This window comes from Durio zibethinus, chromosome 4, assembly GCF_047325235.1.
Source record: "Durio zibethinus cultivar Kanyao isolate XHJ-2024 chromosome 4, ASM4732523v1, whole genome shotgun sequence".
NCBI classification, from domain to species: domain Eukaryota; kingdom Viridiplantae; phylum Streptophyta; class Magnoliopsida; order Malvales; family Malvaceae; genus Durio; species Durio zibethinus.
This window is the reverse complement of record NC_143165.1, coordinates 11,996,101-12,014,835: the sequence shown is the minus strand read 5'-3', so window position 1 is coordinate 12,014,835 and position 18,735 is coordinate 11,996,101. Positions and strand designations below refer to the sequence as shown.

The 18,735-nt window shown below is 33.8% G+C and overlaps 1 protein-coding gene, 4 non-coding genes and 2 pseudogenes across 6 annotated transcripts; 2 read left to right on the top strand and 5 right to left on the bottom strand.

Moving 5' to 3' along the window:
• Nucleotides 1-1,150: 1,150 nt before the first annotated feature.
• Nucleotides 1,151-3,544, bottom strand: LOC111287991 (serine/threonine-protein phosphatase 7 long form homolog; annotated as a pseudogene).
• A 658-nt stretch (nt 3,545-4,202) lies between these two features.
• On the top strand, nt 4,203-8,064 carry LOC149519172 (serine/threonine-protein phosphatase 7 long form homolog; annotated as a pseudogene). Its single transcript, XR_016341566.1, has one exon. The product of XR_016341566.1 is annotated as a serine/threonine-protein phosphatase 7 long form homolog (transcript).
• On the top strand, nt 5,940-8,064 carry LOC149519173 (uncharacterized). The gene is made up of 2 exons (XM_089759638.1): nt 5,940-6,058; nt 6,179-8,064. Exons 1-2 carry the CDS (start codon nt 5,992-5,994, stop codon nt 6,880-6,882), a joined length of 771 nt encoding a protein of 256 aa, XP_089615764.1. The 5' UTR covers nt 5,940-5,991; the 3' UTR covers nt 6,883-8,064.
• A 431-nt stretch (nt 8,065-8,495) lies between these two features.
• LOC149519171 (small nucleolar RNA R21) lies at nt 8,496-8,580 on the bottom strand. Its single transcript, XR_016341955.1, has one exon. It is a non-coding gene; the product is annotated as a small nucleolar RNA R21 (small nucleolar RNA).
• Nucleotides 8,581-8,795: 215 nt separating this feature from the next.
• On the bottom strand, nt 8,796-8,873 carry LOC149519170 (small nucleolar RNA R21). The gene has a single exon (XR_016341952.1). It is a non-coding gene; the product is annotated as a small nucleolar RNA R21 (small nucleolar RNA).
• Nucleotides 8,874-9,209: 336 nt separating this feature from the next.
• On the bottom strand, nt 9,210-9,286 carry LOC149519169 (small nucleolar RNA R21). The gene has a single exon (XR_016341953.1). It is a non-coding gene; the product is annotated as a small nucleolar RNA R21 (small nucleolar RNA).
• A 46-nt stretch (nt 9,287-9,332) lies between these two features.
• LOC149519168 (small nucleolar RNA R21) lies at nt 9,333-9,424 on the bottom strand. The gene has a single exon (XR_016341954.1). It is a non-coding gene; the product is annotated as a small nucleolar RNA R21 (small nucleolar RNA).
• Nucleotides 9,425-18,735: the final 9,311 nt, after the last annotated feature.

The following is an 18,735-nucleotide window of genomic DNA, read 5'->3' as shown; positions in this document are numbered from 1 at the left end:
ATCACATTTGAATTGGATTATTTTGAGTTAAATTATTTTAAATTAGAAAAATTCAAATAATTTTGAATTTGAATTAAATTAAATTTAAATAAAAAATTATTTATATATTATTATTAATTTTTTGTAACTTTAAATTTATAATCAATTAAGAATGAAGAAAAAATATTCTTAATTGAAATTATTTTTTTTATCTAGTCATTTTCTCTTTATGTCACTTTTGGTTCAGATTACGCTGAGCTTCAATGATCATGCATGTTTTTAGATAGTTGACTTTTTGTTTCTATCATTGTGAGCTTTATTTCTGGAAAAAATGGTGCAGCGTGGAAGGTTCAAGCAACTGCTTCAAGCTTTAGGGTAATCTTTATAATAATTTGTATTATTGTATTGTATAAAATATTATATTTATACTATATTTTATATAAAAATGATTTATTATAATTTGTTAATAAAAAATATAAAACATAATTTTTTAATTTTATTAAATCTATTTATAATTTTTTTAAAAATTTAAATTATATTATTTTTATTTCTTTTAATCATATCATTTTCATATCAAATTATATTTTAAATTATTAAATTTATTTCGTGTTTAAATATTTGGGCTTATGCCTTTGAAGTCTAGATGTTAGGCCCATTGGGCATCTAGCCCATTTTGATAATGTTATGAATGTACAAATTGAATGTTTCAGTTACCATTTTTACTAATAATTTTATAAGTTGATCATAACCCTTTGTTGATAGTGTCAATGGTTTGTTGGGAAGTTGATTTGATGGTTAATTTAAAAATTGAAGTAATTTATAAGAGAAATTGGAGGTAGGATTTTGAAGTAAATTTCAACGCTTTAATCAATAAAATATAAAAAATAATAATAAAAAAAAAAGATCAAAAGAGCAGAGGAAAAAAGTAAGAGAATAAGTGAAATGAAAGTGAAAAGATCACAATGAATTATTTGTGTTTGAACTTTATTTTTTATTATGAGTTTGTGCTAACAAGATCGGATGATTTGCTTAATATTAGTCAAATATTAAACTAACTTGATAATGACTAAGATATTGATCCAGCCAACAGATATAATACCTTCAAAAGATAATTGATTAACCACTAAACCCAGGATTCAATAAGCATACACATTTTAACATAACAGGCCAAGAGCTATGTCAATGTCATGAACGCAAATGCAATAGGACCTTAAAAAATTTAACACCTCAATAATCAGTCTCATGTAATAGAAAAATTCATTACATTAGCCAGGTTCAAGCATAATAAAGCAAGAAAACACTGCAAAATGACTGTATTAGTTCTAAACAATGAAGTTCTAATTCCACTTCAGTAACTAAAGGGATAAAAATGAAACGAAGAGATAAAAATCAGAAAACTACTATAGTTTCTTCTGTTACTGGTTTTCCTAGTTCTTCATTTGGGCTTATTCCTGCCAGTTTCTCCCATCTGCTTACCCTTCCTTCTAATTCTAGTCCAAGTTTCTGAATTGAACCTGAAGTAGTAGCTTTGATGGTAGCATTTTCAGAGTTCTTGGGAAACCCTTCAGCCATTATTGTCTTGCTTTCTTCACCAATACCTTTAACTGATCCTTCAAATCTTTTCTTCTGTTCAACTCTTGCGCCATGCTCAGATACATCCAATGCACCATTGCCATGACCAAAAGCCTTCGCCCCTTCAAGTTTTTGGTCAGAACCACCAGCGTTTATTTGGATTCGAGCACTGCCATCAAAAGGTAGAGTAGTTGCTTTGCTTCTGGCATTTCCATTGGGAAGTCTTGAAGTTGGGGAATCAGTGGTTCGGAATTGGCAGCATGGTGAAGCTTTATGAAAGCCAGCTCTTCTTTTTGGGGTGCCAAAAGATGCTTCATGCGTTGTGAAAGAAGGATATTATCTGTATCACTGTAACTATACGCTTTATATGGCGGTCTCTTCACCTTGGAGTCAGGAGCAGCTAAGGCGTGGCTGTCAACGCTGTTGTTATCAGCAGAAACTTGAGTAAATGCATTAGTACTGTTCAAACTACACATTGCTGCTGAATCTTTGGAACTAACTTTGGTCCTTTGGACTTGAATTGGTGGTGATATATGTGGTTTTATGATCTTCTAGCTTGAAATTGTTGCCTGAAGCAGTGAGCACAATGGATAGTCAAGCTCATCAGTACAATCCTGAATCTTATGAGTTTTAGTTTTGGCTGCATATTCCTTTGATAATGAGGAACAGCATCCTTCAGTTTCAGCTTTTGTTGAAACATTTCTATTCTAAATTCTTTTGATGTCCCTCAAAGCTGCTTTTCGAGCAGACATAGATCTAGCCCACCGATTGAAATACCTGAGTCCCTGACTGATACACACGGCTGAAAAGACCTTGGCAGAACAGCAAATCTAGCATTTTCCCACGAGATGCTAGAAACAGAAAAGGCAGCAGGAAGATCTTGATCATATCCGAACTGCATCGCCACCCTGTGTGGCAAATACTCTTCTTTACAATCTATTCAAACTAACACAGAAGCATGCAAGCATCTAGCAAAAGACTTTAGGTCCTCATCTGGGTTATCATAGTCAAAGTTAAAAATTTAGTCTCTTTATAATATAATGGATGGCCCCAATTTTTCAGATCAGAAATATATGGACGCCACCTAAAATTATCTGGCAATCCAAGTACTGATCTAACAAGTTGCAGGCTGATTTTGGCATTCAGTCGATTGAATCGAGCAGCTGTAGGCTCTCCGGGCTTAAGGGTATTGGGAATAATTGGACCAAGAGAAGGAAATCGTTCAAAGGCCCATAATTGCAGAAGTTGCAATGGACCTGAAGCAGTCATTTCCTCACGAGAAGACATAGCTTGATATTTCAACAATGTCAGGTTTTTGTAAATGCTTGCAAGAACTGCTGGGGCAAGTGCTATTATTGTCTTTGAAGACAAATGAATGGCAACTGGAAAAACTTGCTTAGGAACAATTTTTCTCGGGCAGAGAAGGGAAAACATAACTTGATAGCCAGAGTGACAAGAATGCTACATGTTCATATGCCCTTTCTTCTTCCATAAAATGCTTTATCCAACAACCATGACTACCCTTTTTTGACTTGTTTCTTGACATGATCAAACGTTTCTTGTTCATCTCGTCCTCAATCTTCATGAACTTCCCTTCTAAAGGCCTTCGAACTGAGTCTCCAAGTGTTGAAAACCATCCAAGAGTACATCTTCAAGAGTGACAGTTGCTTCTCCCCATGGAAAAATAAATGTGGTAGTTTCAGGACAACCAAACTCAATCAACCCAAGTAGTAAATCCTTGTTACACATGATTTCATATCTGGAACTCATGATGGCATCACATATGCCTGTCAGCTTCCACATGCCAGACTTTTATGCCAACATTTCAGGCCACTGTTTAAGGTTCTGAGAGAAGATTTCAAACAACAAAGGAGTGTTAGGAACTGTTACAGCTTGTGACACTTTTTGGGCACATGGTTTCAGGAACCTGGCAGTTCCCACAATGGTTTTCCCATCTTTGGGAGATACCAATATTTCATCTCTACATAGTTGAAAAATGGAAGGAGAGCGTTCTTTTGATATTTTTGAAACACAAGAAAAATGGAAAACAGAAGAGTTAGAAAATGTTACAAGGATATGAACAATCCAGACGTTAAAAAATTGCAATAAAAACAAAACCAATCCTCTTTCATCCATGAAATTAGCCCACTACTAGCCAAAAACACAGATATTGGATGTTGCTTGTGAATAAAAGAGTAACTGAAAGGACAAAATTTTAGCTCCTTTCCCTAATAAAAAAAGGACAAGAAAAATAACCTTTTTACACACCATATAATTATGCAATAAAGTTGCCATTAATGTACTAAACCTGAGAAATGACAATATACAAAACAGCTTCATTGGATTACTAGATGCCAATATGCCACCCAACAGCAGTTTTGTTTTTTCTAATCTTTTTTTTTTATTTTTTTAAAATTTTCCTAGGTTTAGGTTGTGATTGGTTCACTTTTAACCAAAGAATACCTTTAAGGCACTTTAATTGTACATGAAATGGAAACTGGATGGTCATTAGTCCACTATGCAAAACGGCTAGACTATCAGAAGAACCCTGCTTTCTCTTCAAAAGTCATGTCATGGCTTAACCCTTCAACTCCTTCTCTCTTGTGAAACCAAAGAAACCATTTTGCCCGAAAAATCATTCTTTCTCGGTTATGGAGGATTCCTCAAACTCCATTGTTGAAGAAAGAACAAAGCTTATGGTTTCACCAGCTGGTAAGAACCTTAAACTAAGAATGGCCCATTTCATCACACCTTCCGTAGGCTTAGGCTTCATTGATGAAACGCCAGTTGCTAACATCCGAAAAAATTGTCTTTTTTGCTTGCCAACCACTTTTGAGTTGGAAGTCAAATTCTGTGGCTGGAGATATCCACAAAAGTATTGGAAAACTTGGGTTGCCAAGATGGCTTCTTTGCATTAGTCTACATGGAAAAAAGCTGGTATTTTCGAAGCTATCATGAATTCTACGAATGAGATAGAAAGAAACAATGATTTGGTATTTGTTATTGCTGAAAAATGGTGCCATGAAACCAAAAGTTTTATTTTTTCTTAGGGTGAAGCAACGATTACATTAGAAGATATCATGATCCTGGGGGGTTATTCTGTTTTGGGGTCCCCTGTTTTCACCCCTGTTGAAACAGAGGAAATGGAGGAGACATGGGAGAAACTTAACAATGCAAGGAAAGATATCTATTTGGGTATGTCTAAAAAGGTCCTAAGCAATCTATGGATGAAGAGATTCATGCACAGTGACAGCGAAATCGAACATGAGGCTTTCTTGCATTGTGGTTATCAAGGTTTGTTTTACCATCTTCTTCTGATGTTGTTGTTAAAAGTGTTTTACCCATTGCTATACACCTTGCTAGGGGGACTAGAATTGCACTTGCACCTGCTGTTCTTGCTAAAATTTATAGAGATTTGAGTCGGTTGAAACAAAATATTGTTGCTTCAACACAGTTAGGGTCCAATTGTGATGATGAAAATGTTGAACTAGCAATTATTAGCCTTTGGTCACCACTTGCATTAGTGCAGGTTTGGATCTGGGAGAGATTTTTGGACTTGCAGCCGAAGCCTAATTCGATTGAAAATGGTATGCCAAGGTTGGCTTTGTGGCATGGCCTAAAGTGCAAAGTGCAAGATGTGAGATCAGTTCTAGACTCAACCAAGGAAAGGTTTGATTGGCGTCCATATGTAAAAATATAACAAACTGTGATGGTTTTAAGTTTTATGGAGACGATGCAATGAGGATATCAGTTGATTCAAGTTTAAATGATGAATTACTGTCATTTGCTCGATGCATGAGGGCTTCAGACCTAGTTGGACTTAACTGTATAGAGCAGTACTTACCACATCGATTAGCAATGCAATTTGGAATGGATCAAGATATTCCTGGTTGTGTTTCCCGATCAAATGATACTCCTGAGATTGTATGGTCCCATTACAGTAAGTCTCTTGGTGGTGGGAAGTTGTATATTCCGGCTGGTGTTTTTGAGGCAGATGTTACCACTCGGTACTTCGAGTGGTGGAAGAAATCAGTGTTGAGCCTGCAAGAAACAAGTTTTAAGATGATTCCTAGGAGCTTAAAACGACCAAAGGAAGATGATCATGATACTTGCATTGCTTTTAAGGTAATGCCAAAGCAATTTAAAAGGATGAGAGAAGGAATGGGATTTTCTGGATCCAGCATAAACCCAAAGAGATCAAAAAGAGCAAAGGAAGGTACTGTTGCTTCAACTCGACCCGGTTTCTATTTCAAGAGTTTGAGGAGATCTTCTCAGGTTTTAAAACTAAAAGAGAAAGGTAATAATGCCACTTCTAATCTTGGTTCTCCACTGAAAAGATTTAAAAAGTTGGCACAATATCCAAAATGGAATAAGGAAGTTTGTAATGCAGGTTTTGCAGCTTGAAGCTTGGAAAGAAACAAGAAAGGAAACGATGCATCAATGCCTCATGAATTTTCTCCAAAGAGCTCTAAAGGTCTAGCACTTGGTTCAGAAGTAAACAATGAAGGTATGAATGAGACTGCTTCAGCTAGCTCTCTTTCCAAGTCTTTAAACGAACTATTGCGTAATTTTATAATTCAGAAGGAACTTAATGATTCTCCATTTCCTCCTGGTATTCCTTCCTAAGGCAATATGCTGCAAGCAAAAGGTTCTGTTAATAAACATAAGGTGACTGCTCCAGTTCCCCCTGGTTTTACCCCCAACTGCGATGTATTAGAAGCCAAAAGTTCAATTAATGAAGATGAAGTGACTCCCCCTGTCCCTCCTGGTTTTCCTCCCAAATGTAAAATGGTGGAAGCCAAGGGTTCTGTTGATGAAGATGAAGTAACTCTCCTAGTTTCTCCTGGTTTTCCTCTCAATTACAATAAGGTGGAAGCCAATGGTTCTGTTGATGAAGATGAAGTGACTCTCCTAGTTCCTCCTGGTATTTCTCCTGACCACAACACACTGGAAGTCAGAGATTTTGTTGAAGATAAAGTGACTGAGACAATTGAAACATCTTCTTGCAATCATAAAAGTATGGTGAATAAAGTGGGTAGAAATTATGAGAAGTCAGCAAGTCACCATCAAAATCTTTCTTTGAATTCTTATGATGAAGATCAACTGACAATAGCAGAAATGTTTAAATCCAATCACAAGCTTGACAATGTAGACTGCAGAGATGCTGGAGAGAACTCATCAGGTGAATGTCAAATTTTTTCCACTTCAATTGCGGATACCAAACTGCCAAGATGCATGGAGCTGATAACAGCACTTGGAGCAGAAAAGGTTATGCCAGCTGACGCTACAGGTGAAGGATCAAAGGGAGATACCATTCAAAGATGCATTTGAAAGTAATGCTGCGAGGCCAGCTGATAAAACAGTGGGAAACAATGTTAGTCCAGATGATACAGCTGCAAGTATCAACGGCATTGAGGGTTATGGCAATAGTTGTCTAAATGAGATATCAAGGCTACGTCTCGAAGCACAAATTAGCAGGCTAGAAAGACTGGTTGCTGAGATAAAAGCAGCAAGGAATGTTAACTTTGTTTAGTGATTTCTTGGCAATATCTGATCATCAGTTAGAAGTGAACTTAATGGAGGAAGTAGTTGCTACTAGATATGGAAAATCATGCTTTCAGGCTAACTAAGATGGTTAGTTAATACTCATCTCAGTCAAAACAATAGCTGTAATTACTTGAGCAGATGCATAGTTTGAAAATTTTCATGATCATGATGCCGCTTTTTTGGTGAATTTATTTTGTTAAAACCATTTTAGAAAGAAAGAAAAACAGTTGGGACAGCTCGAAAACAATGTTCAGATGACAAGTTTGTTATAATTCGGCAATGACTTCATGTACCATGTTTTGTTCATGCCCTTGATGGATATTTGGTGATCTAACCAGGTTTATAATTTGCTTCAACTTGATAATGCAGCTGTAAATGTTCTCCCGCATCCATCCGTATGCACAACTGCACGCATTCATAAGATTTTCACCTCAAACATGCTAGATGCTACTAAGATGATTGCATAAATCAACTTAACTAAATTCCAAATTTGACTTTGACTCCTCGCTTTATCCCCTTGAAACGGTATACATGAACTCATTAAATAAAAGAGGCATTTTCGAACAAATTTTTGCATTTCCAATCTTTCACAAATAGAATTCCACCATTACAAAGAAATTTACAGCTTCAGGCGCTTCGGAGCCTGAACATTCAAAGAAAATGGAACAAAAATCATAGTAACCAATATTCTTATTTCAGTCACTACATTTTTTCCCGTTTCTTGAGCCTTCTTTACACTTTCTACAGTTCTAGAATCATACATCCAATCTCATACAACTGAAAAACTTCCTCCTACCATTTTCAGGCAGCAGCTGTGAGTCGTAATATGCTTTCTTAATCTTTTGCTAATTCCGATTTCCCTGCCACCAACCTTTCTCTTCAATTATTCAGTAATCGGTACACTTGCTTAAGCAAATTTACATGTCTCTGTTTCCCAAATGAACAAGTCTCTTCAATTCTACAGCCTGTTAAGAAAACATGTAGATTAAACAAAACCAAAATCAAGCTCATTAGACCTTAACATACATCAGTCAAGAGCCCGCGACACCACAATAATTCCAATTCTCAATGCTAACAAGGTAATCAGCAAAGCTAAAAACCTTAAAAAGAAACTGCTATGGCAAAATCAGCTAGGCATGAATTGGTAGCACAATATCAAAGATAATCGAAAATAGGCTCATTAGACCTTAACATATATCAGCCAACAGACATCATCAGCACAATAATTCCAATCCTCAATGCTAACAAGGTAATCAGCAAAGCTAAAAACCTAAAATAAGTGATATGGCAGAACCAGCTAGGCATGAATTGGCATGATAAATTACATAAGCCTCCAAGTAATGTTGACAGAGAAGTACTCAAGGAAGGACAATAACAACTCAAGAAGCAAAATTGTGCATCCCTCAGGGCAGATTTATCATCAGCTAATCTTCGATCAATCAGACACTACTTTTAACATCCATATCCATAATCATAGGGATGCAAAATAGTAGGATAACTATTAAAACACACGCTGAGAAGCAAGTACTTAATCTAAATAACTTTCCAGGTCTACAAAAAGATGAATCACTTAGAAAAGCTCAATATCAAACAATTTCAAGAGGTAAAAGAAAGTGAACCTCAAGCTTCAAGCAAACAATCAAATGAATAGAAATTGAATACCAAAACCTTCTTTTTTCTAGTAAATTATGAGCATGCATCCCTCAGATTCATTACTCATCAATCAGTATCAGTCCACTACTTTTAATTTTTGAAAATTGTTCTTCACAGGGATGCAAATTCAAATTCCAATAAAAAAAAAAAATGATCATTTTGAAGCACAGAGTAAGAAAACACAAATAATCTACAAATATCACAATTAAAAATGAAGTGAAATTAAAAAAAAATCCCTCAAAATTATCTATTCATCAGTTCAAGTCAGGCCTATCAACTTTTGAAATTAAATAGAAATTCATCATAGGGATGTAAAACTGATGAGCATAAAAAAAATGACATTTTTAATCAAAAAATGAAAACTTTATTAATGAACCAAAGAGTTCATAAAAACAAAACCAACAAGAGGGAGATTATTCAAGAAAAAACAATGAAATCAAAGAAATGGAAAGCATGGGCATCTCTCAGAAATGAAATTATCATCAATTTAATCAGGCTACTTTTAACATGAATAATATCCAACATCATTGAGATGCAAAAAAAAAAAAAACTTTGAATTTACCAAAAATAGGAAAAAAAATCATCCCTCTGAAATGGGTATTCGTCAATGGAAATAAATTAAATCTGTCCACTACTTTTAAATTTTTTTTTAGATTAATTCTTCCTAGGGGTATATTAAAAACAAAATTTAAAAAAAAACCCGAGAAAATAACAAAAAAATCGCCATTAAAAAAGAAAAGGTCTTTTCTCCATAATCACCGTATTCCAAACGAAAATGAAAATAATCAGTGAAAAAATTTGAGACAAAAAAAGAGTTTGGTGTCTATTAAGGGCAACTGGTAATGATTTGGTTGGGAATTAACAGATGAGGGTTTTGGCTGGAATGCTCAAATACAAGGAGATGATAAATGGAAATTGCCTGATTGGTCCTCCAGATATAATTAAATTACAATCAGTAGATTTTTTGGCATAGTGTGCTGGGCCTGGGTAAAATGAAAATTGTTTTGTGAGTGTTAAAATTTAAAACGTATTACTGTAATTTCGAACTAAAATTTTGCTTCCGATTTTATTTAGGTAAATTATTATTAAATTTCATAATTGTTATATTTATATTGTAATTGTGGACATCAATTTGTCCAGAAAAAAATACAAAGTACGTAATATAAGTATAAATATGAAATACAATAAAAATATACAAACTACAAAAAAAATATGAAATACAAAAAAAAAAAAAAATAGAACAGAACAAAAAAATCAAGGATGGCAGTGGTGCCATCCCCGGCACCACTGCCACCGCCCGTGCCTCCAGACCCAATAGACCCTACACTGCCACCACCCGTGATCACCAGACCCTACCCTCCACCCCTCTAATTAATCATCCTGTTGACAAACATCAAATCTGGTCAAAGACTAATAAAAGAGGCATGGGGCTTTGTCTACATCTCGTGATCGAGCCCCATGCCCTTCCCCCCAAACGCACATGGCTGGAGCTCTATAAATAGAGCTTCTAGCGAAGCTAAAAAAAAGGAGGGAGAAGGAAACAGTCACTGCCAAAAAAAAAATACAAAAAAAATATATACAGTCCTCCCCGTAGGGAGGAACCCAGCGCCGAGCTTTCTGCACGAAGAAGGAAAAAAAGAGTTAGTTTAAAAAAAAAAAAGAGAGAGAACACTAAAATTTATAGTTTCACCGAAACTTCATCAGTAGATCTACGAATTTTGAGACTCTGTTTGGTGAAAAGGACATCCGATATGTATTCAGGGGGTCGAAAGGAGTTTATGAGAGAATTTTAGAAATTTTTTACACCGTCGACGGCGACCGGAGCTCGTTGCCGGCAAAGACTACAGCGGTCGTCGCGACTCACGGCCACCGGCCTCAGGTCTGCTGGGAAGAGAGAAACAAAAAAAAGAAAAGAGGTTTTTTTTTTGCTGAGAAAGGGAAGAAATGAATGAAATTTTTTTTTTTAACTTTTATATAAACTGTCAATAGCCAAAACGACGTTGTTTCAATAAACGCCCAAAACGACGTCATTTAGATCAAAGAGGATCCGCACGTCAACCCGCGACCCGATCCGGGATCCGCGCACCCGACCCGACGACCTGCTTCTCCATCAGCCCCCGACCGGTCCATATGAACCGGAACAGACCACTCAGACCGAATCAGACCGCGCTTGAACCATTGCCAGACAGAGCCGAACCGTCGGACTGAATCGCTCGTTGATCGGACCGTTGACCGGCTCGGTTCAGGAAAAAAAATTTTTTTTTTCGAATTTTTCTTATTTTTTATATATTATTTTATTAATATTTATGCATATTAAAATAATTATATTTGTTAGATTAAATGATGAAATTGTGGTTAATTTTTTTATGTAATTATGTTAATTTTTAAAATAAACTTTAAAAACAATAATATAAAAATAAATTTAATAATAATAATAAACTAATAAAAATGTAGGAAAATAAAATTTTTATCCGACGATGAGATTCAAAGGTACTCCGAGTAGTGATGCCTATGAAATCTTTAGGTGAGAAGATTTTTTGCAAAATATTATCAGTGTATTGGAATATTTATAGAAAATCTTCAATATAATAAAATTTTTATTTTTCTTCAAATAAAAATTTCATTTTTTATAATAATAAATAAAAATTGATTAATATATTAAAAATATATGTAATAAAAATGAGAAGAAAAGAAATTTAATCTAATGATGAGATTCTAAAAGTATTCCGAGTAGAGATGTTTTAAGAGAAAACTTCAGTGAAGACCCATTGAAGCTCTGAAAACGCAGTCCAAGATACTGTGAGCTTACTCTTCAATCTCCAAAAGAGATCGTCCGAGTAAAACCAATGATCTATACCAAACAGGATATAGATGAATTTGAAGTTCAAATTTCAGAATTGCTCGACAAAGGTCTGATAGAACCAACTACCAGTCCACACTCCAGTCCAGCATTTTTGGTAAGAAACCATTTTGAGATTAAACGAGGTAAACCTTGTATGGTTATTAATTACAAGAAATTAAACCAAAATCTTGTTTTTGATGGCTATTTTATCCCTCGTAAAGATGTTTTAATTAATTTAGCAAAAAATGCTAAATACTTTTCTAAATTTGATTGTAAGTCAGGTTTTTGGCAAATCATGCTAAACGAAACCTCTAAACCCCTTACTGCTTTTAGTGCACCAGCAGGCCATTACCAATGGACTGTTATGCCTTTCGGTCTATGCAACGCACCTCAAATATTTCAGCGTTGGATGGACAGTATTTTCAGCAAACATAAACAATTTTGCTATGTATATATTGATGTTATTTTGATATTTTTTAATACCTTAGATGAGCACAGGAAACACCTGAATCTCATTGCTCAAGAATTTATTTTACACGGTATTATTTTAAGTCCCAAAAAGGTCGAACTTGAAAAAATTGAAATTGAATTTCTTGGTCTTAATCTTTCTGCAAATGGACTAACTCTGCAGGATCACATTATCTCCAAGATCAGAGACTTTCCAGAAGCACTGGAAAATGTCAAACAGCTACAGCAGCTGTTAGGTATACTTAATTATGGCAGGCAATTTTTTAAAAACCTTTCCAAAAAGGAAAGTTATCTTTTGTGTAAATTGCGAAAAGATAATGATTTTGTCTGGACACCTAACGATTCTGATATTGTCAAACAGATCAAATCAGATTTAACCACTATACCTAAGGTCTATTTACCTAAACAAGGTGACATATGGATTTTAGAGACAGATGCCAGTGATGAACATTAGGGATGTGTCTTAAAAGCAAAAAATCTTCATCAAAAAGATGAATTGTATTTGTCAAGATAAGTCTTATAATCATGACTTGCATATAGATCCTAAGTATGAATCTAGTAATATTAGCATAAGTAGAACTGTAAATGGTTTAATAGATTTAACTTTTTTTTTCTTTCATAAACTTTTTGTAAAAATTGATAATATAGAAGATAAAGTAGATATGCTTGTAAAAAAGATGGACCAAAAACATGTTCCTCCTAAAACATCTACTGATTTTGGACCACTTTACTATGGCAATATTATGATGAACGATGACAAACCCTCATCTTCTACCTCTGCAAAGGCGAAACAAGAACAACTTGATTTCGACTCTTATAAATATATTATTGAAAATTTTAAAGTAAAAATGGAGCATTGTAATGATCCACAACAACGGATTGATTACCTTAATGCTATAGAGACTCTTTATAAAGAACATAAAGACCTTTTTGTTAAATACAAATATCATTATATGCTCAACTATGATACAACCAGTATTAGTAGTGAAGAGGCTAGTGATATTGTAGAAGATAATTTTGAAATTCTTGCTACTAACCCAGTAGTCAAGGTTGAACCACCTTCATCCGATGAAAACACATCTGATGAAGATGAAAGTTCTGATGATCAAACAGATCCAGAACCATCTGAAATTCCAACCCCTCAACCAGAGGTGTGTGGGAAGAGAAAGGTCGAAGCAATATCTAACCCAGATATTGATGATATAAGGCAATTTCCAGAATTAATAAATCCTGATTTAATGGATCAACATCTTTCTCATCTTAAGAAAAAATACGCTCACCTAAACAAGGATGAGATTAAAGATGAGATTAAACAAACTTCTGATTCTGGCCAAAAAAGTTAGGTTTAGTAAGAAATTCCTATAATCGATTCGTTAAACAAACGAACGGTTTCTCAAGGAGGTACATATTTAGACTTAACCAAAATCCCTCTTCAAAACTATGAAAAAACCATAGATGATTGGGCACAATCTATGTCTATTGTAGTCACAAATTACAAAGATACATGGGGACGAGAAAGATTCCTCAACTATTTCTGTGGCACATGGCAAGGTGATGTCCTACAATTTCTCAAGAAATGAGAGAAAACAACCCTCAGAGAACAGCAGAAATCCTCTTTGTTAGCTGTCGGTAATATCCCTCAACTTTTGAAAGATTTAACCCAAATCTTGAAAAATGAGTTTTGTGGTAGTACAGAATCCCTGGATCCTACTCAAGAAGCTCAATTTATTTTATCAAAATTAAAATTATGCGATATAAAGTTTTTAGATGATTTTTTTTAAAAATATCTTTCTGAATATAAAAAATTGGATGAAAATCATTCCAAATTTTGGTTACAACAATATTTTCTTAAACTTTCCTCACCATGGGATGAATTATGTTCTCAAAACTACCCTGTTTACCTTGAGTTAAAACTCAAAACTGTTCAGGCTGCTAATCCCAATATTGAACTCTTTGATACTCTTGGATGTAGAATCTACTACATTCAGAATCAGGTAACAGAATACTGTTTAAAGCAAAAAGCTACAAAACAGGTAAAATCCAAACTTTTGTATAAACAATGTACAAAGATTTTGGAAAATGAATTTGAATTTGGTTGTAATAAACAATCTTTTTCAAAGAAATCTCGTTTTAAGAAAAAACAAAAATATTTTTGGAAAAAATGGAAACCTACAACCTTTAAACCTAAAAAAGGTAAATTTGTTGTTAAAAGGAAGAAAAAACCCTCTTCTAAAACAACTTGTAAATGTTTTCTTTGTGATCAAGAAGGTCACTATGCAAACGCTTGTCCTAACAAAGGAAAAAGTGGGAAGAAAATGATTAAAAAACTTGAAGAAAGTTTTTTTCAAATTTGTTTTGCTGAAGACTTATCTGATGAAGAAATTTATTATGAAGTTCTTTCTGAAACTGATTATCGTTCTTCTGACAATGAATCTCATTTCATTTTTATGCTGAATACTGAATCTAACACAGATAATATTTCAGTTTCCTCTTCTACAGGTACAACAACTACCAAAGAAGAAGGTATGGTTAAACTAAAAAATATCATGAGAAAAACTCATTTTATTTCTGATGATAAAATTAAAAAATTACAACTCATCAAATCTGATGAGATCTACAAAACAAGTTGGTTTAAAAAGTTCCAACCTTGGTCTAAACGCCATATAGAAAAATTATCTGGTGATACTGTCGCTACTGACACTAAACAATGCTCAATAGAAATTTCTCTCTTTACTAAAAAGAAAGTAAACAATTTTTTTTCTAAATACCCAAAGGTCAAATACATCCATATTGGAATGATTTTGATCACCATTAAACCACTATTTTTATCCACAAAGGATATTCCCATAATAGCTATTTTAATGGATCACCGTTTTCAAAACCCTGCTAATGCTGTAATTGGAGGAATCCAATCCAATTTAGCAGCAGGAGTAGTTTTATTTAAAGTTAAACCAAACTATTTTATTTCTATTTTTGATGAAAACATTGAAAAATGTTTATGTCTTCGAATCAAAATACTCAATTCTGATTTCGAATCAACATCGCATGATCTTTCAATCAACTGGTCAGCGGTTTATGAATTTACAAATACTACTAATACTTCTATCAAACCGGTAGATTCTAATATTATTGAAAATTTTGAACCAAACTCTTTTGATTCATAAATTAAACCTCGATTAGTAAATCTCGTAGACTTATCAATCCCAAAAAGATGGTGTCTCGAAGATCTTACTACTACTTTTGAAAAACAGAAAGTTTCAAGTTTAGAATTTTTCTCATCCGAAAAAAATCTTTACTTCAAAAATCCAAATGAAACAACCAGTTTTAATCCAAACCTGGTTTTACCCCCAGTAAATGTTTTTGAACATCAACCAGATGATGATATCGAGAGTATAACTAGTAACCAATCTTTTTGTACTCCATATCAAAGTTTTTTTTCAGGATTTCAAGGTACCAACAGTATAGAAACCCTCAGACGAGCAAATAGTATGCGCCAAATAGGTACTACTGATACTGCTCAAATTCTAATTTTTACAGGAGATAATCCATCTCAGCAAGGTACAGTTGATAATCAAACTCATTATCATTCTGTTAATTTTATGATTAATTCACATACTTCTTCTTCTAGAAAACCTAGAAATGAAGATATTAAAATGTTTCATTCTATAAATAATTTTCGTATTTCTAAAGAAATAATATCTTTTGCTAACAAAGTAAGATATTATACTTATGTTGAAGGTTATTTTTATTTTCAAAACTATAAACCCTATAGTTTGAATATCTTGATTGACACAGGAGCAACAATCTCTAGCTGTCGACCTAATGCTTTGTCGTCAACCAAATGGCAACCTATGAAGCATCCTATAATAATAGTAGGTATCGATGGTAAAGAAACCATTGTTAACCTAAAGGCAAAAAATATACCTATTGCCTTAAACGATATAAAACCGTTGTGCTGTTTTGAAACGCTAGCAACAAAAGACAATTCAGGCCATAAAAGTCAGCTATCCACTCAGATATGCACGTATGAGCTTTGAAACAAAGAGCTTATGCAGAAGATGCAAGTAAGAGTAAAAAAAATCTTACAAGATGAATAACAAGTAGATTTTTATTGTTGAACCAGCAATACAAGCTTTAGCAAACTTTTATACAAGACTAAGCTCTGATATCATTTACAAAGGGGGTACGAAAAAGATCTATTGTATAAAAGATTTACAAAAGCTATATCTATATATGGATTAGAAAATGAAAGGAGATGATAGAGAGAGAAAGTGTAAGAGAGAGAGAGTGTCGAAGTTTTTCTAAAACTTTACAATGAACTTCCTTAAATAGAAATATTTTATCCTATGAACAGTAATCTGTACAGTTACCCGCTATAGTGTACAGTAGAATTTTTCTCTATAGTACCGCTACAGTGACTTGCTACAGTGACTTCCGTAGTAGGTCTCTGTCTTTTTCTGCTACAGTGACTACTACAGTGACGTTTTATCTTCTGCTACAGTGACTGCTACAGTTGACTGCTACAGTGTTTTCTGTTTGCTAGTCTTTGACGCCGAATGAATTTATCTTTTTATGTCGGCTATCTGTCCTGGCTTATCCTTGATTAGAATTTGCACAGTTTATCCTTCCATAGCATTGGTTAAGTTATGAAATTCTTCATCCAGTGCATTAAGAGACTGGGGTAAGTGTGGAGATCCTGAATGTGATTTGTTCTACATTTGCCATCCTTCTTGATACTGATATATGAGATCGGTTGGATGATCCAGATCTTCCATTTTAGATAGTTTATCCAAAAGCTCTATTGCTTCTGGGGCATTTTTGATATCAAGATCTTCATGTGGTTCAAGAAATCTTTTAACAAAAATACGTCTACCATCGGTCCAACAGGCTATTTTGGGATAGTCTTATTTGGTGGCTAAATGGAAAAAGAATTTTGCTTTATCCATAAGGTCAGTTTCGGTTTGGAAATGATAGGAGTTGGGTTTGGTATATTTAGAGATGATTTTGGTTAAATCATCAGAAAATTCGATATGATCTGTGGGTGGATCAAGTATATCATAGGGTTGTAGAAAGTATCCACCAGATACGGTATCAAATTCCCATATTTGATAGGGTTGGTAAAATCTTTCTCGTTGAAAGTTACCCAAAAAACTGTATATAGTAAAGTGAACGTAAAAAATGTGTTTTGACCATTTGATACATTCAAAAAAGCGTTGCTTTGTAAAAGCTGGAAAATCTTTTAAAAGGTGAAAAGAATAATTTTGTACAGTTATTTGTCCAACTAAACCAAGTTCAATACTTTTTATATCAAAACTTTCGTGGTCAAGTCGAAACTTTAATTTAGGTATATACTCACCAAAAGATGTATTATATATATATAAGTAGAAGTATAATACTCTGAAAACTTTTCAACCAACAGTGTTTCTGTTGACTGTAAAATAGAAAAATTAATTTGCTGGAATAGTTCTGGAGTTAAGAACACCGCAGCTTTTTCAAAGAGAAGGATTCTTTTTAGCTTGTTTAGCTTAGAAGAATTAAAATTATCTTTTTCAAAATATTCACAGAGATTCAAAAAATTGTTTATCTCTTGAAGGCTATACTGATTTTCTTCCAAAGCAAAGAAATCAATATCTTGCTGTTTTAACAGATTTGTTGATATAAGACTTTGGAAAGCTATTTCTTTAAAATTTTGAAATTCTTTAGCCTGTTTGACTAAGAACTCAGCTAAGTTGGTTATCCCTTTTCGAAAGCTAGTTTTGTTTTCTGAGAGATGGGATTTCCAAACTTTATTTAGCAAACTGTAGACTTGTGGTTTAAGTCCAGGATTGTAAAAATCTTTTATCTCTGTGTTAGAGAATGTGAAATTTGTTCTTGCTAACAGTTGTTCTGTAGAAAAAACAATTTGAGAATAACTCATAGGAGTCTAGTCATTTGGATCTTGAGCAAACTGTGAGTATTCTGGTTGAATTCTCATGAAAGGAGGTCGATAAAGAGGTTGTTGGTAGAGATATAATCCTTGGTTAGGATTATTGTAAAAGTTAAATCCTTGGTTAGGATTTGTAGAGATCTGAGGTTTCGGAGAAGAAGGAGTAGAAGAGGAAGAAGAAGAAGATTTTTTACTTGATTTCTTCTTTACAGTTCTCCATCTACCAGTATCATGGATTGGATGTTTTTCTCGATCCATGAGGTCTACTTAGGTAGTCTGCAAGGAGATTTTTGTCTTCGTTGATGAACTCTACCTGAAAATGATAAGAACAAAGAAAATTGTATCACCTAATTCGCCTGGGATTATCAGAAAGCTTTCTATTTTGGAGAAAGTTTTTGACTGCTTGGTTATCTGTTCGGATAACAAAGAATTCCGGGGCTAAATAGATGTGGAATCGTTGTACACCATTTTTTATGGCTAATAATTCTTTTTCAAATATAATATAATTGATTTCGTTCGGTTTGAACTTACCAGAATTATATCCACATATCAATTCATCTTTTTGATGAAGATTTTTTGCTTAGAAGATTTTTTATAAAATATTACCAACATATTGAAATATTTATAGAAAATCTTCAATATAATTAAATTCTTTTTTCTTCAAAATTTCAATAAGAATATTAATAAAACAATTAATAAAATTTTTGAAAAATAATAAAATGTGTGCATCAACATGTTATTATTTGCA